At 38.1% G+C, this 25,145-nt stretch overlaps 1 protein-coding gene across 1 annotated transcript in view; it reads left to right on the top strand.

The window, feature by feature from the left end:
- Positions 1 to 25,145, top strand: part of AIDA (axin interactor, dorsalization associated) — a 64,089-nt gene that overhangs the window by 16,844 nt on the left and 22,100 nt on the right. The window contains exons 3-6 of the mRNA XM_004482076.4: positions 9,541 to 9,594; positions 9,986 to 10,040; positions 23,121 to 23,184; positions 23,378 to 23,484. Of these exons, the coding sequence (XP_004482133.1) occupies positions 9,541 to 9,594; positions 9,986 to 10,040; positions 23,121 to 23,184; positions 23,378 to 23,484 (280 nt within the window). The remainder of the gene's footprint in view (positions 1 to 9,540; positions 9,595 to 9,985; positions 10,041 to 23,120; positions 23,185 to 23,377; positions 23,485 to 25,145) is intronic.

Raw genomic sequence — 25,145 nt, 5'->3', positions numbered from 1 at the left:
GACTCCCTATACTATTAGAGATTATGAAAAATGGGATACTTTAAGAAGCTTTAAGGTACCTTAAGAAAGGGGAGGAAACAACTCCCATTTTCTCCTGGCTCAAAGTATCTACTGTTAAGTCAACTTTTAATCTTGTAGATAAAAAAAAAAATTATTGTTGGTGTTAGTCCTTCCCTTAAATATTCATGTGATAAAATTCATCTCTTAAGAAAAAGCAATGTGCAAACTATGGTAAACTAATTTTCTTCTACTCTTTTTCTTTTGCACAAAGGGCTAGGGGCAGGAGTGAAATTTTGCACACATTTTAAGTCAAGTCTAAACAGCTTTGTATTAGTCCTTACTCTTAGTTTTAGGATTTTAGGAAGAAAAAACACCCAGTTATTTGGGTTAGCCACATTTCCTGTACAAGTTAGTATTTTTGCATTTTTTAAATACTTAGGGGGTGGCGGACTTGGCCCAGTGGTTAGGGCGTCCGTCTACCACATGGGGGGTCCACGGTTCAAACCCTGGGCCTCCTTGACCCGTGTGCAGCTGGCCCATGCGCAGTGCTGATGTGCGCAAGAAGTGCCCTGCCATGCAGGGGTGTCCCCCGCGTAGGGGAGCCCCACGTGCAAGGAGTGCGCCCTGTAAGGAGAACCGCCCAGCGTGAAAGAAAGTGCAGCCTGCCCAGGAATGGCACCGCCCACATGGAGAGCTGACACAGCAAGATGATGCAACAAAAAGAAACACAGATTCCTGTGTGACTCACAACAACAGAAGCGGACAAAGAAGATGCAGCAAATAGACATAGAGAACAGACAACCGGGGTGGGGGTAAAGGGGAGAGAAATAAATAAATAAATCTTTAAAAAAATAAATAAATAAATCCTTTATCTAATGTTTTTGTTTTTGTATTTCCCTCCAATAAAACATGTTACAATTAAAAAGGACATTTTCTTTTTTCCTTATGAATTGCTAATAACCATAAGAATTATTTATGCCTTTGTGGACCTATTGTTTTTTGTTTCTCCTTGTTTCCTTATTTTTGTATTAGTGTACATTTTGAACAGTTCTGCTTAGAATTTGCAATTTATCTGAAACAACTTCTGTTGTAGGAGATATGCTGTAATCCTTAGAACATTGAGAGAGCTTACTTTAGTCTTTCTGAAATCTAGATTCCAGACCCGGAGACTTACCCAGAGTGAGATGACCTTTTGTTAGAACATCTCTGTAGATTTAGGAGACTTGGAATTTTAGCCCTGGAAAAGAATGACCACAGAGGAAATGGTTGACTTGTTTAAGGAAAGGAGCAAAAACTATATTCTTTACTACATTGAAACTGATTAGCTGGCATCACAGAATTGGAACTTAAGACACCTACATTTTGATGAACAGTTTCTCAAATATCTGAGTAAATTAACAGCTAGCAAAATATGAATATGAAATTTTAGGAAATTCAATTTTTTAATGATTTGAGTAATTTATTTGCCTAGAATTTGCATACTTTCTCTAACCAAATATAAAGTGAATTGACCTTCTAAAACATACTAAAATTACACACACACAAAACACTATCAAGAAATGAACCTTGTTCTTTCATCATCATGATGACGATTAGTCTAGTGAAAACAATTATCTTTTCCTTAATTTTGTTTTTTAACTTTATAAGGTTGAAATTTTTCTTTAATTTATCGCTATTTCTTAGCAGCCACCTGTCTATCTTTTGGCAGTTTCTTTTTCATTGTAAAGGCCCCCAGATTTTATACTGCAAAAGGACTTGGAAGGTGGCATGATGTAGAGAGAAAGAGTCTGAGATGTGGAGTCAGAAGACTTAGTCTGAATCCTGGCTCTTTCTCTGGGCCTCAACTTCCTTATATATGAAATGAGCAATTAGATAACACTAAATGTTCATAAAAAGTGTCCCTACAGCTTCTCCCTTTGAAGCATTCTGCACCTCCTCCTTTCCTGGAGGCTTCATTTCTGAGGTATTTATTATTTATAATACCTGCCTAGGAGGTATTTGTGGCTGCAGTTGTGACTACAGAGAGAACTGTACCTGCCTGCTTATTCCTTGGGCTTGGAGAAGGACCCTGAAATCACTCTGTACTATGTTATGAATATAAGGCAAGTTGGATGCAAAAGTTTAATTTTCTTAAGAACTGCAAGTGCAACATTCACAAAGGACCAAAACTCTCATGCTGATATATAGGCCTTATTTGAATGTCATTTATGGAAAAGTTACCAGAGAATCCAAGTTAATAAATGATTAGAAAACAAAGATTTCCCAGACATGTTCTGGGGAACATTGGTTCTGAAAAATTAATAGATAGTATTTGAACAGAGAGAGGTGGTGACTTCTTGGGGCTTTTAATATGCTAATATGTATGTCATATTTTTAAAAAAGCGTTTGGGTGTGCAGTGTTTCTTAAATTTATTTTTGGAAGTTCCCCTGCACCTTTCTTAGAACATTTCATTGTATCTACTGTTCTGAAGAACATATGGGTAATTTTGATACAGACTGTTGGGCCTGCAAAATAATTGAATGCCAGACTTGGTACATAAGCCAAAGGAAAGGAACCTAAGTTTTATTTTCTAAAAAAGAAGAAAATAGAGAATATTGCCTATGCTATTTTAAGCAAAATTGTTCTTTATGTTTTCTCTTTTGAATTATATATTCTTTAGATATTTTAAATGTTTTTGTAGCAGTGGCAGTTTTTAGAATTATGCCTTTGGGAAAAAATTTTTTATGAAAAAAACTTTATGAAATTCTTTGCTGTCTAGCCCACAGTAAACTCTCAAAAATGTTTGATAGACAAATGCTTTATTAGGTCTTGGGTTATTGATGTCTATTCATATATGAATATTATTTTAAGATAGACCCTTATTTTTGAGAGAATTAACTTGTGTACATCTTCATAATATTTTAAATGTAAAAAACTCTAAAACAACTACTGATCTCTAAAGTTTTTTAATTGATGATAAAGAGTATAAAAACTGCCTATGGAATTTTATGCATAATATCCTCAAAGATTTCTGGTATAAAATAAGAACATCAGTGATTCTTATTTGATCCTCCCTCATGATTAGTTGACTTAGCTTTTATTTAATTTCTCAATAGTTTTGTCATAACAACTGGGCTTAGTAGCCAAAAAATAGTTGCCAGAAGTGTTCATTCCACTGATTTTTCTTCTTTCATGTAGTAGGTTTTCTCATGTAAGTTTCTGGATAGATTAGAACATCCTGTCTCATGATGCTTAGAAAGATTTTCCCTGTTTTGAATCAAACTTGGTGGTAATGAAAGTTCCAGCACTTTATTTCTTTTTTATATTTTATAGGTTCTTCCCTTTTCACTTTCTTCCTCTTCTCCAGCTCTACCTAGACAGTAGATGACTAGCTGTGTGAATCTAAAAAATTCAGAATGGATTAAGTGCTACTGTGCTAATTATTTTTTCAAACATAGATTATAAGGAAATATTACTCATTTGTTTCATTGCAAGGATAGTGCCAATTTCTCCATAACTTCTAATAAGACTCACAGTTTCTGTTATTTTTTTTTTTACCGTTTGTATTGTAACATAGTTTTAGTTTCCTGGCTGTTAAAGCAAGTAGCATGCAGTGGGTTGACTTAAACAGCAGGAACTGACTGGCTCACAGTTTTGAAGCTAGGAGGTACCGTCAAGGTTATGCTTCGTCTCAGAAGACTGTGGCCTTCTGGGGCTGGCTGCTGGTGGTCCGTGGTCCTTGGCTTTTCTGTCACATGGCAGTGTACATGGCAACTTTTCCAGGCTCCTCAGGTCCATTGACGTCCAGGTTCTGGCTGCTCCCTGCATCTTCCCTTTCTCTATGACCTTCCTTTTGAGGGCTTCAGTAATAGAATTAAAACCTGTCCTGATTGGGCTAGGTCATATCTTAACCAAAGCAACCTCATCCAAAGGTCCTGTTTAGAAGGTTCATACCTATAAGAATGGAATTTTTTTTCACTTAAAAAATTTATTGAAGTGTATCATTCGTACATGAACATACATAAATAATAAGTGCCTAGTAAAGTTGTGAACTTACAAAGCAAACATGTAGGGAAGCAGACTTGACCCAATGGATAGGGCATCCGCCTGCCACATGGGAGGTCCCCGGTTCAAACCCCGGGCCTCCTTGATCCGTGTAGAGCTGACCCATGCACAGTGCTGATGTGCGCAAGGAGTGCCGTGCCATGCAGGGGTGTCCCCTGCGTAGGGGAGCCCCACGTGCAGGGATTGTGCCTTGTAAGAGAGCCGCCCAGTGCAAAAGAAAGTGCAGCCTGCCCAAGAATGGTGCCGCACACACGGAGAGCTGACACAACAAGATAATGCAACGAAAAGAACACATATTCCCAGTGCCGCTAATAAGGATAGAAGCAGTCACAGAAGAACACACAGCGAATGGACACAGAGAGCAGACAACTGGGGGCGGGGGGAGGGGAAGGGGAGAGAAATAAATAAAAATAAATCTTAAAAACAAAAAACAAACATGCATACCATCATACACAGTTTCCATACATCATCACCCCACCACCAGCACCTTGCATTGTAGTGACACGTTTGTTACAAACTGTGAAAGAACATCCTTAAAATATGACTGTTAACTTTAGCCTGTAGGAATGGATTAATTTTAAGAACATGCTTTTCTGGATACATAGCTCCAAGCCATCACACATGTTCAACTCAAAATTTCCCGTTTTAACCACTTTCAAGAGTATAAGTTAGTGGTATTATATTCACAATATTATACCACCATCATCCATTTCCCAGATTTTTTTTTCTTTTTCTCTTTTTTTTCCCAAATTTTTTTATCACCTCAAACAGAAACCCTGTACCCATTAAGCAGTACTCGCCATCCCCCCTGCTTTATCCCCATCTCTTGGTAACCTGTAATTTATTTCTGTCTCTCTGAATTTGCTTATTCTAGGTATTTCATGTAAATAAGATCATACAGTATTTGTCCTTCTATGTTTAGCTTATTTTACATAATATCTTCAAGAATTATCCCTGTTGTGGCATATATTAGAGTTTTTTTATTCCTTTTTATGACTGAATAATATTACATTGTGTGTGTATGCCACATTTTCTTTATCCATTCACTAGTGACGGGCACATGGGTTGATTCCACTGTTTGGCTGTACGACACTATGAACACTGGTCTACCGATACTTGTTGAGTCTCTGCTTTCAGTTCTTTGGGGTATGTATGCACTTAGATGTGGGATTGCTGAGTCATATGGTAATTCCATGTTCAACTTTCTGAGTAACTGCCAAACTGTTTTCTACCATGGCTGCACCAGTTTACAATCATACCAACACTGTACAAGGGTTCCAATATCCAAAACAGGTAGAAGATGCTGGGGAATGAATACATTTACTAATCTGTGTGTATTTTTTTTTTTTTTACCTATTTTTCCTTGTATAAATTGCATACATTTTAGCAAAATTAATTTAGCTTTTTATCGTCCTTTTTATTCCATCTTTTCTTTAACTGCTCTTTTTGAGTTATCACCTTCCCTAGCAATAACCAAGTAAAAGAGCCAATATTCTGAAAATTGAGAACATTTTCCATTTCTAATACCATATTAGGTATGAGCAATTAATTTAAGTAAAGTTCTAACAATTTAAGCCTTCTAAATCAAACTTCGGTTTTTAATCTTAATGTAAATTAGTTAATATTGATAATTATACTTTGGTACACATGACCTTCCTTATGCTTCTTAATTACTTTTCTGAACCTTTTTTCCTAAAAAAGGTGAAGTTTAATTGCTGAAGCAAGTACTTGATTTTGACATCAATAGTAAAATCAAGTGCTACATGTTTTGAAAGTGCTACAGCTGAAATTGGCAGTGTTTCAATCCTTTTTAAATACTGAGGTTGGGTGTGATCTGTTAACATATTTACGAATAATGCCTATTGGTATTTTGAGTCATTCAGTAGGTTATGTATAAAAAAGTATTGCTTCTGCAACTCTGTGATGAAACAGCCACTGAGTGTACACATTGGATGGCGTGTACAAGGCATGGGACTACACAACCCAATAGGAGATGGACCATGGTTAACAGTACAAATATGAGTGTTTTCTCATGAATTATAACAAATGTATAATAATACATGGTGTTAACAATCAGGTGGTTTATGGAAAAAGTTCACCAAATGTAAGCTTCGGACCATAGTTAACAATAATGTTTTGATGATGTTCTTTTATAATTTGTAACAAGTGTTCCACAAAATGTAAATACTCAGTGGTGGGGTGATGTATGGGAATTCTGCACATTATGCATGATTGTTTTATAAGCTGACAACTTCTGTAATATAAAGAAAGTTATTACTTTTGTTGGTCTTCAAGAAATGTTTAAATTTAAAATATTTTAATGGACTCATAGTTGTTTAACATTTTACCTTAATGTTAAAAGCATCTCATTAAATGGATTTTATGATAAAAACAGGAAATGAATTGGTTAATATTTTAAAGGACTTATTCATTGATACATCTCACTTTGTATAGACAAAATTCTTTTGCAAAAACCAAAATTGGAGGTACATAAAATTGGTAAGTTTTATAACTAAACCATATTAAAATAAGTGTGTTGCTTTTTAGTCCAGAGGCATTGATGTCCAAGGCAAGTTGCTTAATTTCTGTGCTTCAGTTTTCATATCTGTAAAATGGTGGGAAAAGTAATATTCTGTCTCTTTTTTTTTTTTTATAAGATTTTATTTTTATTTAATCCCACCCCCCACCCCGGTTGTCTGTTCTCTGTGTCTATTTTGCTGCGTCTTGTCTTATTTCTTTGTCCGCTTCTGTTGTTGTCAGTGGCAAGGGAAGTGTGGGCGGCGCCATTCCTGGGCAGGCTGCTCTTTCTTTCGCGCTGGGCGGCTCTCTTTTCGGGGCGCACTCCTTGCACATGGGGCTCCCCTACGCGGGGGACACCCCTGCATGGCAGGGCACTCGTTGTGCGCATCAGCACTGCGCATGGCCAGCTCCACACGGGTCAAGGAGACCCGGGGTTTGAACCGCGGACCTCCCATGTGGTAGACGGACGCCCTAACCACTGGGCCAAGTCCGTTTCCCCCGACATTCTATCTCATAGGGTTATAGTGAGGATTAAAGGAATTAATGTTCGTAAATCATTGAGGAGAGTCTTTCACTTAGTAAATATTTAATAGTTGTAACCATTATTGTTTTTATTATGTTTTAAATTATTTACTAGTTTTGTGAGATTTGAGTTGTATATTTGAATAACAATTTGAAGATATGAGATTTTAATAGAAAAACTATTACTGGTTTCAGAGTAGTAGGTATTTAAGAGGGTAAATAAATCTATGTGTATTTTGAATCTTGCTGTTACTATATTTAAGTGTAATAACTTCAGAATAAAATCAGGCATGTTTTTAATTGTTATTTTGGGATTAAAAGAAAGTTCTAAAAGTTGTGGAGATGGTTAAATATTGTTACTTGTTCCTTGGCTAAGAGTTATACCTTGCCTAGTAATAGATTACTTTGCAAGTTACTACACCAGCTGTTTATTACAGATATAATAGTTGACTAATACCCAAGTACCAGTGGCCAGGGCAATATTTGTTACTTTTCTTAGTTTCTCATTTACCTTCCAAAGAAAATTGACAAAAGAGAAAAACACCAAATCTCATTTACAGTTTTTTTTTTAAAATATGGTCATGCATGCTTTAATTTTTATTTTTAATTTTATCTTTCTTTAGGAGGCACTGGGGTTTGAACCCAGGACCTCATACATGGGAAGCAGATAGTCAACCACTGAGCTATACCTGCCCCCATCATTTACAAAACTTTTCCAAGTCATCTATACATTTTAGAAAAGGGTCTTTTTTTTTTTTCAGAATATTTTATTGTGCAGTCATTCAAAATATTGTACATAAATAATTCAGTCTTATGCTCTGAATTTATTTCTAATAAAAACTTAAGGGATGCCTCTATGAAAGGACTTGAAAGTATGGTGGGTGGGCATAATCAAGCTATCTGCTTTTATAGATATTTTTTGAATGGGTTGTCTCCTTTTCAATCCCACCCTAGTCTCATGTTCTGATTACTATTTTTCTGTTCAGTTGAAATAAACTGACTGATTTTACTTTTAGTCTTTTCCTTTTTCCACTTCAATCTATGTATACTATCATCACAGAAATCTTAAGTGGGTTAACTGATGGAGTCATTCTTGCATTCAGACGCTTTCTCTGTAATTTATTGCTAAAGTGGAAACAAATTCCTCAGCTAAAGGTAATCTTCAGGATGACTGCCACTACTTCATTTATCTCCCCCTGCTTTCAGTTTGGAATTTTAGACAATTGAACTGTGACAATTTCCTAAACTCTGTGGTTTTAGAACTCCTTCCAGTCATTGGAGCTTAATTGCTACTACCACTCATGTCCCATTTATTTCTTCAGGACATGTAACAACTCTCTTTGCTGAGGCTTATAGAATTGAGGGCCTCTGCTTTATATTATAATGATTCTGTACTTGTCTTATCTCACATAATAGAATGGAGTTTATCAAGGGCAAGGACTGTGCCGTATCATTTTTATCTATTTTATAGCTTACTATATTATGTAAAACATATCTGATTATAAAATTCATCACAAATATTAATTTTGCTTAGCATTGCTTATTTATTTAAATGGTACTTAAGCGAAAATTAAATGATACCATTAGGCTAACTTTCATAGTTTCATTTTTAAGGCTTTTTAGTGAGTTTGAGGCTTTATGGAAAAGTAAAGAAGGCAGAGGTTGAGAAGGAACATTTTGGGAAGGCTTTTTCATTGCCCTTGCAATCATATCTAAAGCAGTTGTCAAAAACTTATTTAGAGTTAGCTGGTTATGGCAAGTGAGCTCAGGAGAGAAAATGCACTCAGCTGCTCTGTCTTATCCCAGCCCTTTTCCTCCTATTTTCTCTATAGTCTGTAAGATGACAGAAAGAAGTAAAATTTTACTTATTTGAAAGATTTAAGATTCCTTTTCAATAAAAAGTAAGTTGAGGGAAACAGATGTGGCTCAAGTGATAGGGCCTTCGCCTACCATACGAGAGGACCCAGTTTTGATCTCTGGGGCCTCCTGGTAAAAAAGAAGAAGAGAAAACATGCGTGAGCTGTGAGCCAGTGCCTCCGTGGCAAGCCAGTGACCACATGAGTGCCTGCTCAGCTCAGCGAGCCAAGTGCCGGTGCAGTGAGCCGAGTGCCCACGCGGTGAGCTAGTGCCTGTGCAAATGTGTCATGCAGCAAGATGATGATGCAACAAAAGAGAGAGGAAGGGGAGTGTCAAGGTGAAGCACAGCAGAGACCAGGAACTGAGATGGCACAATTGATAGGGAATCTCTTTCCATATCAGAGGTCCCCAGGATTGAATGCTGGTGAATCCTAGAGGAGAAAGAAGAGAAGACCAAAAAAAAAAAAAGAAATACAGAAGATCACACAGCAAAAACAGTAGGGTGGGAGAGGGAAGGGGAAGAAGGAAAAAAAGTTGATTATGTTGACAACTGTTAAAATATTTTGGGTACTTACAAGTTTTTCTTTTTCTTACAGAAAACAATAGGCAAAATTGCAGCATGCTTGGAATTGCGAAGTGCAGCCTTACAGGTAATAGGGTTTTGTGGGGGTTTTCTGTTTACAACACAAGGAAAGGGAATTATTCTAAATTATTCAGATAAATCATTAAGCATTATCCCAAAGCAGCATTACTGTGCAGAAGGGTTTTAGAATAGTAGGAATTTATCTGTTAAACTGATCCTTACAGGAATTAGTTAATAATATTCTGTAAATAAAATATATGAATTCAGTTTTTTTCTGTTACTTTTAGCCTGAATGTTTCCAAGAAGGTAAAAATGAACAAAAATCAGTTTGTGACTTTTCATTTTGTACATTGAAGGCAAGAAATAGATACATTTATTTTGGCTATTTTTCCCTAGATAATGCAAGTGTAGTGAAATCTTTGTAATAAAAAGATGTAATATGTATATTTTAAATTTAGTCTACACAGTCCCAAGAAGAATTTAAACTGGAGGATTTGAAGAAGCTAGAACCAAGTAAGTTTTATTTTATATGTTTTAGTGATATTCCTTTAGAAAATATTTAATCTACCATAGATATTAATATTACTTAGCATATGTGTTGATTTATGTTAATTTTTAGTCATGTGATTTTTTGGTGTGTTTTCATAATTCTTACAGTATCTATAGTTATTGTTTGAATTTTATCTTCATTATGTAATGTGGACAATTATTTCATGGTAGGTTTCACCTCATCTAAATATATATGAGCCTTAGGCATTTTAATAAGATTATATTTACTTTGGTAAACACTTGAAAGAGAACATAAAGTTATAGTCATTATGCCCATTTACAATATATGTCATTGAAAAGTATAGTCCAACTGTTTTTAGCGGCTCTGTAAAATAGTTATATATTATTTGAAGTAGGAGCAATTTGATTGAAGCTGTATGTCTAGAACAGTTGAATTGAAATTCAGAAAAAAACATTCTCGTGAGGACGTGTTGGTGCAGGTGTGATATATTATTAAATAACACACAGTGGAGTGTGGGCTTAGGAGGGGGTCTGCGGTTTCCACCTGACTGGCAGAGGGGCCCGTGGAGCAATAAGGGTTAAAACCCCTGCTCTGGAACAAGAAAGGAATTCTCACAGTTTGAACTGAAGGAGATCTGATTTCTTTTGTTTCTGTTTAGCAGAGGGAAGTAACAAAAAGTAAAAATCCATATCAGATTTGTTTTGACTCTTGTAGTTTTTAGATAACTATATTTGTATCATCTCTTCAGAGTATTATCCTTCTGAGGATGGCAAGAATTATGATTAACATGCCAATTTGATAGTTTTGGTTACTTAATCTAATCAAGGTTTTTCTTATAAAAACTACTTTTGTTTTCAGAAATAGTAGTCCTTGCATGGGTCAATGTATATAGACCATCAGTCAAGTAATTGAAATCTCTCACAAATTTTTATTTTTAATGACCATATTTTCTTGTGCCTGGGATTTTGTTTTATGGCTCTTTTTTTTTTAAAGCATTAGCAAATACTTTTGTATAAGATTTTTTTATAACAGCTTTATTGAGATATAACTCACATACCATACAATTCACCTATATTCAGAGTTGTGTGTGCAGCCCTCACCACAGGAGATTTTCATAGCGTTTTCATCACCCCAAAATGAAGTCCTGTACCCGTTAGCATCACTCCCCATTTTCTACGACTCTCCAATTCCCAGCCTAGACAACCACCAATCTACTTTCTGTCTCCATAAATTTGCCTATTCTAGATTTCATATAAATGGAATCATAGAACATTTGGTCTTTTGTGACTGGATATATCTAAGGTTATTTTAAGAAAAGGACTTTGGTGGCTTTAAGTAAAAGATTACAACTACAGTTAGGTCTGTTTTGTATAATAGTTTTAAAGAAAATTATAATGTTATAAGAATAATTAGGAATTTGGCTAACCTTATTTAGTCACTATTTTCCATTAGTCTTTTAGTTGGTTTCCATACAAAATTTAAAATTCTTACAGAAATAGGATGATGATAAAGATTGTAAGCCATTTAACCCCAGACATTTTATGATCTCTTTCTACAAACCTGCTCAATATTTCTCCTATTACCTAACAAGATATTTTGTTGGTAATAATGGTTACCATTTTTTAGAGAAGCAGCTATATGCCAGAAACTTGGATTGATTCTCTCAATTGCATTTTGCAAATAATATTGACTCTTGCTTGTGACCGCACAGCTTATAAATGCCGGAACTGGGTTTCAACCCTGGTCTGAGTGTCCCCGAAGCTCCGGAGGTTCCTTCCAGCACTGTCCGTTATTAGTTCCTGCAGTAGTGCAATGCTGACATCAGCCCTAAACATTATAGTTATCCAGTCCAAGCTCCTGAGAGGTAGTTGACCTAGATGTTAGTAGAAGCTTGACTAAAGTCTATATCAGTCTTCTATTTCTCTCTTTTTCTTTTTCTTTTTAAAATTTGGAGTGGTAATATAAAGGAAAGATAGTACTATTGGTATTCCTTTTATTATGTTGTGAATTTATTTAATGATTTTCATTCAGCTTCTCTTTTCTTGGCACCTAATATCTTTTTAGGTGACTTTAAATTTGATATTGCTTTTTAAAAAAACAGCTGTATTGAGGTATAATTCATGTACCATACAACTCACCCATTTAAAATGTACGATTCAGTGGTTTTTAATGTATTTACAGAGTTGTGCAATTATCACCACAGTCAATTTTAGAACATTTTCACTGCCCCAGAAAGAAACCCTATTTCTGTTTGGGGTGGTGAACAAGTTTTGGTAATGGATGGTAGTAATGGTAACACAACATTGTGAAGATAATTAACAGCATTGAATTATATCTCTGAATGTGGTTAAAAGAGGAAATTTTAGGTTGCATATATGTTACTAGAATAAAAATTTTTTAAAAAACACAACCTTAGGACTGTAAAGCACAAACTGTGAACTCTAATGTAAACTGTAAACTTTAGTTAATAGTACAATTATAATAAATTCTTTCATTAATTTTAACAAAGTCACCACGTTAATGCAAAATGGGAACTCTTTATTTTCTGCATGGTTTTTCTATAAACCTACAACTTGTCTAATTAAAGAACAAAAATAAAAAAGGATACTTCATAATTTTTAGCTACCACTACCCCCATCCATCCTGCTCTCCTTCTGCCACCCCCCCAATCTAAGCAACTTCTACTCTACTTGCTTTCTCAGTAGAGTTTCCTGCTTTGGACTTTCTTTTTTTTTTTTTTTTTTTTAAAGATTTATTTATTTATTTAATTTCCCCCCCTCCCCTGGTTGTCTGTTCTTGGTGTCTATTTGCTGCGTCTTGTTTCTTTGTCGCTTCTGTTGTCGTCAGCGGCACGGGAAGTGTGGGCGGCGCCATTCCTGGGCAGGCTGCTCTTTCTTTTCACGCTGGGCGGCTTTCCTCACGGGCGCACTCCTTGCGCGTGGGGCTTCCCCACGCGGGGGACACCCCTGCGTGGCACGGCACTCCTTGCGCGCATCAGCACTGCGCATGGCCAGCTCCACACGGCTCAAGGAGGACCGGGGTTTGAACCGCGGACCTCCCATATGGTAGACGGACGCCCTAACCACTGGGCCAAAGTCGGTTTCCCAGCTTTGGACTTTCATATGAATGTAATCATGCAATAAGTGATTGTGATTGGCTTCTTTCACTTAGTATAATGTTTTCAAGGTTAATTCATGTTGTAAAATATATCAGTACTTCATTCCTTTTTATGGCTGAATAATATTCCATTCTGTTCATACCACATTTTGTTTATTCACTTATCATCTGGTGGACATTTGGGTTGCTTCCACCTTTGGCTGTTATAATGCTGCTATAAAGAATTGTATGCAGGTTTCTGTGTGGACATATGTTTTCATACCTAGAAATAGAATTGCTGGGTCATAAGATAATTGTATGTTTAACAGTTTGAGGAACTGCCTAACTGTCTTCCAAAGCACCTGTACCATTTTGCATTCCCACCATCAAAGTAAAAGAGTTCTGGTTTCACCACTTCCTCACCAATAATTATTATTTGACCTTTGCTTCCAGCTCCCTAGAAGGTTTAATGTGGTTTTTTTTGTTTGTTTTTCACTTTTTATGGTTTTACTTCACACAAATAAAACTTGAAAATAAGCTATCTATTCATTTTCCTTGCTGCACACACAGGCGCTGGGATTGGTGACTCTAATGGCCAGCTGAGCTGCTCTTTCCACTATGGCTTTGTGGTTCTTGAAAGAAATGTCATGAGCATTCTCAGCACAGTAAATTTGTTGCACCTCAGCAGCATTTCCAACTCCTTGACACTGTAGACCAGGAACTTTTGGAAGCCGCTAGAAGCATGTGCTTCATTTTCTTGTTGCTTCCATCATCAATGTTGGGCATGAAGATCTGGCCTTTGAATTGTCTCTGCATGTGGTTAACGCCTCTGTGTTTTTGCCAGTTACACTTAATTTTGACCTGTCTATCTGACTGGTGCCAGGTGAACCTCTTGGTCCTCTTTATTTTTGAGGGGAGATACCAGGGATTGAACTCAAGACCTTGTACATGGGAAGCAGGCGCCCAACCACTAAGGTACATCCGCTCCCCAATGAGAGTTGGTTTTTTTTGTTTGTTTTTGTTTTTAGGAGGTACCAGAGATGGAACCCAGGACCTTATACATGGGAAGTGAGCATTCAGTCACTTGAGCTACATCCGCTCCCTTCTTGGTTCTCTTTGTGACGATCTTGGGCTTCACGAGGGGTCTGAGGGCAGCCATGATGCCTTCAAGAAAGAGGCTGGAACCATGTCTGGAAGGAGGCTGTCCTGCCCAGGGCTTGAACACAGGCGCAGAGCGTCTTCCAGTAGCCAGCCACTCAGTACACTGGAAGTGGAGTGGGCATCTCTGCCAGGCTTGCTTTCCCTCCCGTCTCTGAAGCTGGTAGAATACAATCACTGTGGCTTTAAATTGCTTTTCCCTGATGACTAATGCTGAATATCTTTTCACCTGCTTATTGGCTAATTATATATCTTCCTTGGGTCCTGATCCCATTTTTTATATTGCTTTTTAAAGGAACATAAGTACATATACTGTAACTTAGTAGGATATATTCTATAATTCTGAATTTATGACAGCTAAGTACAAGTTAAGTTACGAGTTAAACTACATTATTAATTTGAACACTTTCTACAGATTGGTATTTGACTATATTTCATATTAAGTGTTCTTGGTTAAAATAGCCCCTGCCTCTTCTAAGACTGTTGAAAAGGAGAATTAATAAGTGAAACAATTAGTATGTTGGACTTGGTTTATGTTGCCAATATATCATTTCTTCCAAAATTTCTTAAATCTCCTAATTATCTTGTTTCAAATCCATACAAAAACCGAGATTTTGAAAGTACTGGTCATTTAATTTCCTTATGTTAAGCGTCAGTAATATACTACTACTTATTCAACTGTATCTTCCACCACTACCCTGGAAAATTTTCTCCCATTGATTCTTTCTTCATTGTCCCCCTCAAATTTCTACCTTTCCCAGAAAGCTGTCTCTGCTTTCCCCAGTCAAAATTAAACTTTACTGCAAATTGGCTCCTGTGGCAGGCTGGCCCAAGCAGAGAGCTGGCCCGTGTGGAGTGCTGGCCTGCACAGCGAGCTAGACCAAGCAGAGAGCTGCCCTGCACAGTAGTGCTGGCCCATGCAGCAGGTTGGCTGGATTGAAGAGCTGGTGCAGCAAGATGGAGCAACAAAAAGAGACACAGAGGAAGACAATAAGAGACACAGCAGACCAGGGAGCAGAGGTGGCACAAGGATTGAGCACCTCTCTCCCACTCTGGAATGTCCCAGGATTGGTTCCTGGAGCCACCTAAAGAGAAGACAAGCAGACACAGAAGAACACACAGCAAATGGACACAGAGGCAGACAATGAGTGGGGAGGGAAAAAATAAATAAATCTTTTGAAAAAATATTAAACTTTACCTTCTCTCCTTTGTAGGAATACTCTTTATCCATTATTATAGTCTGCCCTGTATTATTACTATATTTATCTCCTCAAGAAGATTGTGAATAACCTCTATATTTTTCTCATAGAGCCTAATTCAATTCTTTGCATATAGTATGAACTCAGTAAAATTTCATTAAGTTGAATAGAATTGAATATATCAAGGAATCTTGTCCCATAAGTTTTCATTTGGGAAGTACTTGCCCATTTTGCCTACCACAAAAGCAAAATAGGTAGGCCACAAAGCAGATCACATTTTGATATTTGTATGTATGTCATTTTTAGAGTATAAGGTTCAGGGAAGTGAGAGTAGTTCAGGTAGGCTGAATTTTTACCAGGGTATAGCACATCATCACATGCCTGCCTTTGAGTGATTCTAAGTATGTAAGTTCCATTGAATGATCCAATTAGTCCCCTACCCATGATATGCTCATAACAGTACCATCTATGAAATTATAAATTTGCTTTTCCTCTGCCCAGACCTCTCCTAAATCTCCTAAGTCACTAGTACTGATGGACAGCAAAGCCTATGTGAAGTTTAAGTAGAACCCTGTTTTCCAAGGACATTAGAATCTGTTATATCCATTATTGGTGAAAATGGAAATCTATCCTACAGTTACAGGAAGTTAGAGAGGATCTTTTTTCCTCCCAAAATTACTTACATAAATTACATATCTTTATACTCTGTACTTATAAAATAATGAAAGGCTCTTATGCCAGAACAAACGTTTCCTTTTTAAAGCTTTAATACCTAAGAAAGAAAACACTGGTTCATTTTTCTATTACAATACAAATGCAAGATATTCTCAAACTGATAAAATTTTCTACTTTTTTAATTTTTAATTTTTAAGTGCAGGACAATTACAAAAACAGTACAAGCCTCATACAGGGAATACCAATAAACCCTAACCCCCCAGATGCCCAGAGCCACCAATGTTAACATCTTGCCACATTTGCCCTATCATTCTGTCTATCCATTTATCTGACTGTCCATCTGTTTATCATTCCATTTTCTGAACACTCGAGTATAGGTTATATACATTATGTTCCTTGAATACTTTATATTGCCATGTTCATTTCCTAAGAATAAGATTATTCACTTATGTAACCACCTTAAGTGCAATTATCAAGTGTAAGAAATTGAACATTGATGTAAACCTTAGAGTCTATATTCCAATTGTTTCATATGTCCCAGTAATGGCCCTTTGAGTCTTTTCTCCTGTATTGCTAGATCGCATCCAGGATCAGGTATTGCCTTCAATTGTCATTGTCTCTTCAGTTGCTCTTTCTTCTTTTTCTTTTCTTTTTTTATAGTAGTACATATACAGCATAAGCGTTACCATCTCACGCACTCCCAAGCATAACCTTCAGTGGGATTAGTCACAGTCACAGGATTGTGGTCCCCTCTCCGCAGACAGAAACCCTCCCTCATTGTGCGTGAGCTCTCCACTGCCCCTGCACCTGACCTGGCAACCTGTACTCTAATTTCTGTCTCTGTGGGTTTGCATATACTCTGATGTTTTCTTCGTAGTTAACCATGGGCCTTAAACTTAACATTCTGAATCTACAATAATCTTGTGTAACTTCAGTGGTTTACAAAAACTGTGTTCTTATAGCCCTCTGTCCCCCCACCTTTATGGGTGTCACAGATTATATGATTATACATCATGAGTCCAAATTACTGATTTATAATTACATTTTAGATATTTACCTTTTAGACTTTGAAGGAAATAAAAAGTAGAGTTACAAACCAAAAATACTACAGTCCTGGTATTTATATTTACCCATGTTGTTAGCCTCACTGGAGAACTTTGTTTATGCGGCTTTAACCTCTTGTCTATTGTCCTTTCCTTTCAATCTGCAGAACTTGTAGGTAGGTTTAATGGCAATTAACATCCTCGGCTTTTGTTTATCTGCAAATGTATTCATCTCTCCGTCATTCTTTTTTTAAGATTTATTTTTTATTTATTTCTCTCCCCTTCTCTGCCCTTCCCCCCAATAGTGTGCTCTCTGTGTCCATTTGCTGTGTGTTCTTCTGTGTCCGCTTGTGTTCTTGTCAGTGGCACCAGGAATCTGTGTCTCTTTTTGTTGCGTCATCTTGCTGCGTCAGCTCTCCGTGTGTGTGACTCCACGCCTGGGCAGGCTGCACTTTTTTCATGCTGGGCGGCTCTCCTTATGGGGCACACTCCTTGCGTGTGGGGCTCCCCTACGCGGGGGACACCCCTGCATGGCACAGCACTCCTTGCATGCATCAGGACTGTGCATGGGCCAGCATCACCACATGGGTCCTGGGTTTGACCCTTGGACCTCCCATGTGGTAGGTGCATGCTTTATCCATTGAGCAAATCCACTTCCCTCTCCCTCACTTTTAAAAGACCATTTTATGCAACATAAAAATCCTTGAGTGGCAATTTTTTGCCGTTAGCACTTTTTAAAATTTTTATTTTTATTATTTCTCCCCACCGCGTCATTGTTTGCATGTGCTATGTCTTTTCATCTTCCTTGTTTCTTTAGGAGGCATCAGGAGCTGAACCTGGGACCTCTGATGTGGGAGGAGGTGCCTAATGACTTGAGCCACGTCTGATCCCTGCTTTGTTGTGTCTTTCATTATGTTTTTCCTCCTTGAGTCTCTTGTTGTGCATCTTACAGTACCTGCCCGTTGCATCAGCTTGCTGTCTTCTTTAGGAGGCACTGGGAACCTCTGCTTCCTGCTTTGTTGTGTGTCTCATTATGTTTTTCTTCTTATGTCTCTTGTTGTGTCAGCTTGCCCCACCTATCCATCGTGCCAGCTCTCTGTCTTCTTTAGGAGGCACTGGGATTGGAACTAGGGACCTCCCATGTGGTAGGTGGGAATCCTGTCACCTGAGCCACATCTGCTTCCAGCCTTTAACACTTTAAATATGCCATCCCACTACCTTCTGTTGCCATGATTTCCAATGAGAAGTTGGCGCTTAATCTTATTGAGGCTTCCTGTTACATGACACCGTTGCTTCTCTCACATGACTTTCAGAATTCTTTCTTTAAAATCTTTGGCATTCAGCAGTCTAATATAATACCAGCAGAATGGGTCTATTTGAGTTTGTCCTTTTGGGAGTTTGTTGTGTGTCTTAGATTTGTATTAATATATACATGTCTTTCATTAAATTTGGGAAGTTCTTAGCTTCTATTTCCTTTAATAGTCTCTCTGCACCTTGTCTCTTTCTCCTCTACTCCCATAGTGTGGGTATTCTTATGCTTGATGGTATCTCGACAGCTTCCTCGGGCTCTTTCACTTTTCCTCTTTTCTTCTGTTCCTCAGACTGGATGATTTCAATCATCTTATTTTCATGTTCTCTGATTCTTTCTTCTGCCAGCTCTAATCTGCTCTTAAACCCCTCTAAGGAATTTTTTATTTCTGTAAACGTGGTCTTCAGCTGTTCGGTTCCTTTTCAAAATTTTCATCTCTCTGTTGAAATTCTCTTTGTGTTCCTCTCATGTGTTCCTGATTTCATCTAGTTCTTAGTTCATGTTTTCCTTTAACTCTTTAAGTTTATTTAGGACCATTTTTTAAAAGTCTTTGTCTGGTATGTCCCAGGTCTTGTTTCCTCTTTTATGGTCTCTAATGCTTTAATCTTCTCCTTTGCCTGGGCCATCACTTCCTGTTTGTTGGTGTGTTTGTAACCTTTTGTTGAAACCTGGAAATTTTGATATTTTAATGTGTTATATCTGGAATTTAGACTCTGAGGCAACTGTTCCTTAAGCTTGCATCCAGCTAGTGTTGTGATAAGAGTTTTCCTGGAATGCCAAGAGCTAACAAAAGAAAAAATGAAAAAAGAAATCACTTTACCCAGTTTTTGCAGATTGGCCTGTGAGTAGTGCTCTCTCCTTCAGGGCTTGTCCATGCAAAGAGCTTAGAGAATATCTCCAGGCCAAAGCATTGGGCCTCCCTGGTCTGTTCTGCACCTCCCTCTTATCTTGGGCTTGTTCGGGTCCTTGGATTTCCCCTATTTACCCCATGCCAGTTGTCGCCTCCTCCCTAGGAAACTATTTCCTACTGAGCACTGTACTATATGTCTTACAGCCAACAATCCCTCACCCCAGGCAGCATGACTTGGCCACTCTCCCTCAACCTTCTGTAGGAGAATTCCACAAGCAGGGCAAGATTGGGCCGGACATACATGCTCCCTCTGGTATTAGGACCAGATCTGTACTGGGAGCACCTGCCTACTCTGTACAGAGCTGGTGAGGTGTGGGGGACGGGCCAGCCAGGTTGCCACCATATCCTACCAGTTTTTTTTGTTTTTTTTTTTTAAGGAAATATCAAGGAATCAACTCAAGACCTCATACTTGGGAAGCAGGTGCTCAACCACTGAGCTACATCTGCTCCCCAGTGAGAGTTGGTTTTTTCATTTGTGTTTGTTTTTAGGAGGTACCGGGGATTGAACCCAGGACCTGGTACATGAGAAGCAGGCGCTCAACCACTTGAGCTACATCCACTCCCCTCCTAGCACTTTTAAGTAGCCTCTTTCTTGATTCAATACTTGCCCTATTTCTGCAGTCCTTGAACTATTTTCTGGAGCTTTGAGGAAGATGTTTTTGCCATTTCTTGATGGTTGTTCCAAGATTCTGTGGGGTTCACAACCTGAAGCATCTCATTCTGCCATCTTGCTTAGGGTGGGGCCTCAACTTTTTACGGATTGTTTTTTTATCCCCCCTCCTTGTGGTCTTTTTGTTTGTTTGTTTTTTGCTTGCTGTCTGATCTGTGTCCATTCGCTGTGCATTTTCTATGTCCGTATTTATTTTATTTCCCCTCCCCCCTTGTGGCTTGCTTGCTCTCTGCTCTCTGTGTCCATTCACTGTATGCTCCTCTGTGTTTTTGCTTGTCTCCCTTTTTTTCTGTTGCATCACCTTGCTGAGTCGGTTCTCTGTGGTGTCTGTGAGCTGGGCAGCACTCCACGGCGTTTGCGGGCTGGGCAGTGCTCCACAGCACAGGCGAGCCTGCCTTCACAAGGAGGTCCTGGGATGCGAACCCAGGGCCTCCCATATCATAGATGGGGGAAGTGGACTTGGCCCAGTGGTTAGGGCGTCCGTCTACCACATGGGAGGTCTGCGGTTCAAACCCCGGGCCTTCTTGACCCGTGTGGAGCAGGCCCATGTGCAGTGCTAATGCGCACAAGGAGTGCCCTGCCACGCAGGGGTGTCCCCCGCGTAGGGGGGCCCCACGTGCAAGGAGTGCGCCCTGTAAGGAGAGCCGCCCAGCGCAAAAGAAGGTTCAGCCTGCCCAGGAATGGCGCTGCCCACACGGAGAGCTGACGCAGCAAGATGACACAACAAAAAGAAACACAGATTCCTGTGCCGCTGATAACAACAGAAGCGGACAAAAAGAAGAACACGCAGCAAATAGACACTGAGAACAGACAACCAGGGTGGGGAGGTGGGGGAAGGGGAGAGAAATTAAAAAAATTAAAAATATATGGTAGATGGGAGCCCAACTGATTGAGCCACAGCCGCTTCCGCTGATGTTGTTTTATACTTATTTTTAAGGGTTGGCTTTTTTCTTTTTATTATTATGAAAAATATCCATGCTTTTTGTTTTGGTGTGAATGCTATATGGTCTTTCTTTATTTTATCATCTACTCCCCCATTTTCAGTATCTTGCACAATTTATGTTAGAAACTAATTGATATTTGTTGAGTTCCATTAATAGTGTACTCACAGTGAGCAGTCATGCACCAAGTCTAGAAAGGATGTTTTATATTTTAAAAATTCTGCTTCTTAGCGAGATCTGAAAATACTAAGATTCTAATTAACTATATAGAGAAAATCGTAGAGAGAAATAATTCCCATGTAATAAAGCAGGCTTATACTTGTATGGTACTTTAAAATTTTCCATGTAATTTCATTTACATTATTCTCTCAACAGTCTGTGAAGGAAGTGTTATTCCCATTTGTGAAAACTGAGATTTAGAATAGTTGAATGCTTCAATCATGCGGTGTGATCGTAGGGCTAGTAATTGATTTCAAACTTAATTTTTGTCTTCTGCTACTTTTCCTTTGCTTATCAGACATCAGCATACAAGCCGCTCTACCCTTGAACAAGCCGAACTCATTCCTGTCTCAGAACCTTCCTCTTGTTCTGGTCTGTTCTCTAATACTGGGAAAACCCTTATCCTAGAGCTACTTTTGTGTGATTCCTCTCATCCTGGGCCACTGTTCAAATGTTTTCTAGTAATTTAGTTCTGAAAGGCCTTCTGTCCACCTTACCTGAAGTTCTCTACTTTCAAAATCGTCCTGTTTGTATCCTTCATAATAGTAACCACAGTCTTACATTATCTCATTTATTTGTGGACTTATCTATCATCTGCCTTTCATGACCAGAATCAAGTCCCACATATTGAGGGCAGGAACCCTCTGTCTTGATCACTGCCAGATCTTTAGCACCTGAACAGTGCTTGAAACATTATGGGCACTTAATGTATATTTGGTGAGAATCAAAAAAGGAAGGGAGAGGATGAGAGCTGAAGGGAGAGAGGAAAAATAAGAATGAGAATATAGACATAAATCTCAGTCTTCTCTCACTGGAGGATTTAGTAGAAATACATATATAAGAAATCTGATAAATGAATCTGGCTCCTATTTGGAGTAAGTTATGTAATTGTAACTTTTACTTTTGGGGTTTGCTCCTTTGGGATGGCAATATGCTATACTCATGTTACTAAACTCCAGGGTGCTAAAACGATAGGCTTAGTAAGTTCAGTACAAATTCATGGGAGCGTTTTGGAATGCCCATTGAATGCTGTCAATTCACTTTGATATAATTGCAGGTAGTTACTGGGAACCCATAAAGGGAGAAATTGAGTACTAAATTGTATATTAACAGTAGCTCTACAGATATAGCCAGAACTGTAGAAATCTTTCTTTACCTTTACGTGCCAGAATGTAATCATTGAAATATAGATCAGTAGCAACCAGGATACAATAGGTGGTACTATGTTGTTTGAGGACATCTTGAGTATACTTTTTGTCCATGTGTATGTGTATGTATACACATATACAGATAAATATATATAATATATTTTCTAATAAGATTTTATATATATGTAAAACAAACTTATCATGAAAGGAATCTGTAAATTATAATCTTGCTGTTTCAATCTTTACCAGTTTTATGGGGTTGTGGGAACATTTACTCAGGACATAGAATAAGATGTGCTCATATACCTCTACTTGGTCATTTTTGATGCCAATCTTATAATTAAAGGATACCAGGAAGGAGGCATTCTCTGCTGTGTGCCCTGTGTCTCACCTAGGATATTGTATATAGGAGAACTATTTTGAGGTTTCTTTTTGATGAAGGTACTGGGCCTCTGGAACTTAGTCTCTTTGGACCCCTGACAGTGCTCTGAGATTACTGATACCTTGAGTAGACTGGGGGGATTTTTTTTTTTGCCAAGATCTTCAATGGGCAAATGCATTTTGGCTCTGGAATGATAGTGAGGTTGAGAATTGTTTTAGAATTATGAATAGGCATAGTAAAATTGATTAAAATTAGTCATTTTAAGATAGAATTTTTGATCTGGTTCATGGAAGAATTCATGTTTCTTTTTCATTCTCTGTCTTCTATTCTAGTCCTAAAGAATATTCTTACTTATAATAAAGAATTCCCATTTGACGTTCAGCCTGTCCCATTAAGGTAAGATAAATAAGCATCCATATTAGTCCTCTTATTTTATACTTCTTTTTCAGATATTTGTTTTGCTGTTGTTATTTTGTTTAGTTTTGTTTTTAATCATCTCTGGGTATCTTACTGGGAAGTGATAGCCATGAGGCTTCACTACTATATGTAGTTTTGTAGCTCACTACTTTTTCTATCCTTTTCTATATAGAAGAATTTTAGCTCCTGGTGAAGAAGAGAATTTGGAATTTGAAGAAGATGAAGAGGAGGGGGGTGCTGGCGCTGGGTCTCCTGATTCCTTTCCTGCAAGAGTTCCTGGTGAGTATCACTTCCTAAAAATGCACATTACTTAGTTCAGTGACGCAGTGTTTGGAATTTCATCTTGTCTAGCAGGGAGGACTTTTCAAGGCCATGTTATCAGCAGTAGCTATTTTCTAAGTGTAGTCTGGAAGTGTCTTATTATCTGTATCAGTGGTCCCAAGACCACCTCCAGGTTTGGTGATTTGCTAGGAAGACTCACAGGACTCAGCCTTTAGTCATGTACATGAGCGAAAGGTACAAAACAAAATCAGCCAAGGGAAAAGGCTTGAAGGGGCAAAGTCTGGAGGAAACCCTGTGCAAGTATCTGAGAGTCCTCTCCCTGCAGAGTTGAACAGGATGTGTGAAATTCTTCTGGCAGTGAGTTCTGATAACATGTGCAGTGTTGTCCACTTGGGAAGCTCGTTAGAGCCTCAGTGCCCAGGGTTTTTATGGGGGCTGGTCACATAGGCCAGCTCTGCCTGTCATGAACCATATTGTTTGTACAAACTGTTTAGGCATAGTTGGCTGTTCTTATCAGGGAATGGTGGGAACCCTCCCCATTTCAAGTTCTCAGATGCCAGCCAAGGCCTAACCTTGCAAGGGGGCCTTTCTGAGAAAAACAGTCTCTGACCCTGCTGTGTTAACTCTTTTCTTCACACTGTCATAAGTACTTCTTTAACCAACCAAATTGTAGTGGGGCAGAATGGATATTGAACGATTGCCCTTTTTCTTCCAGCTTGTTTTAGGGAGCAGTGAATTTATGGAAAGCTTTTTTTAATTGACAGGCAATCTCGAGGAAGATCTCTCTTCCTGTCAGTAACCTAGGGAGGCACCCTGACTGAATTCTTCACCTTGCCCAGTGACCTCTTTGCTCTGTTTTCTGTTCTTATACAGTGCACAGTTTTCATTTCTGGTAAACTAGTTTACTTTAGAAAGTAGAGCAGCATGCTTTGATGTAGTGATGCATTTTAGAATAGACTCTAGAAGCTTTATTATACAGATGAATACAATTTGTGTTTCATACATGTCTTTCTTGGTTATAAAAGTAAAGTAATATTCCAGTATTTTTAATACTCCTTGGCCAGGAGCATTATGGAGAAAGAAAAACGTAAGCTTGGAGCTACAGATACCTGGTTTGATTCTAGGCTCTGCCAATGCTAGTTGGGTGAATTTGCACCTGTTTCTTAAATCAATCTAAAACTCACTTTCTTTAGTTATAAATAGAATAATAATGCCTTTCTCATGAGGTTACTGTGAATATTAAACAAAAAAATGAAGCAGTTAGCACAGTACCTGTCCTATGCTAAATATTACTGTTGGTTATTCTCATCATAATCATCTTTAAATGGGAATAACAGTACGTTATAGAATTATTGGGAAAATTACAGGCACTATATTGTCCAGAGCCTGTAAATATCATTAAAAAATAACCTATAAAATTATTTTCACTGAGGGAATGGATGTTACTCAGTTGATTGAGCACCTGCTTTGCATGTACGAGGTCCTGGGTTCAATCCCTGGTACCCTCTAAAAAATTTTTTTTAATTATATTCATTGAAATTATATATTAATGAAATAGCAAGGTGATACTCAGCTTTTAACTTACTTGTGAAACAGGGAAAGTTTTCCTTGTTAGCCTGAGGGAACCCAAGATTTCAGTGATGGCTGGACTGTGCCTG

Source organism: Dasypus novemcinctus, chromosome 13 (assembly GCF_030445035.2).
Source record: "Dasypus novemcinctus isolate mDasNov1 chromosome 13, mDasNov1.1.hap2, whole genome shotgun sequence".
NCBI classification, from domain to species: Eukaryota; Metazoa; Chordata; class Mammalia; order Cingulata; family Dasypodidae; genus Dasypus; species Dasypus novemcinctus.
The sequence above is the reverse complement of the archived record's forward strand: the minus strand, read 5'-3'. Positions and strand labels throughout refer to the sequence as shown.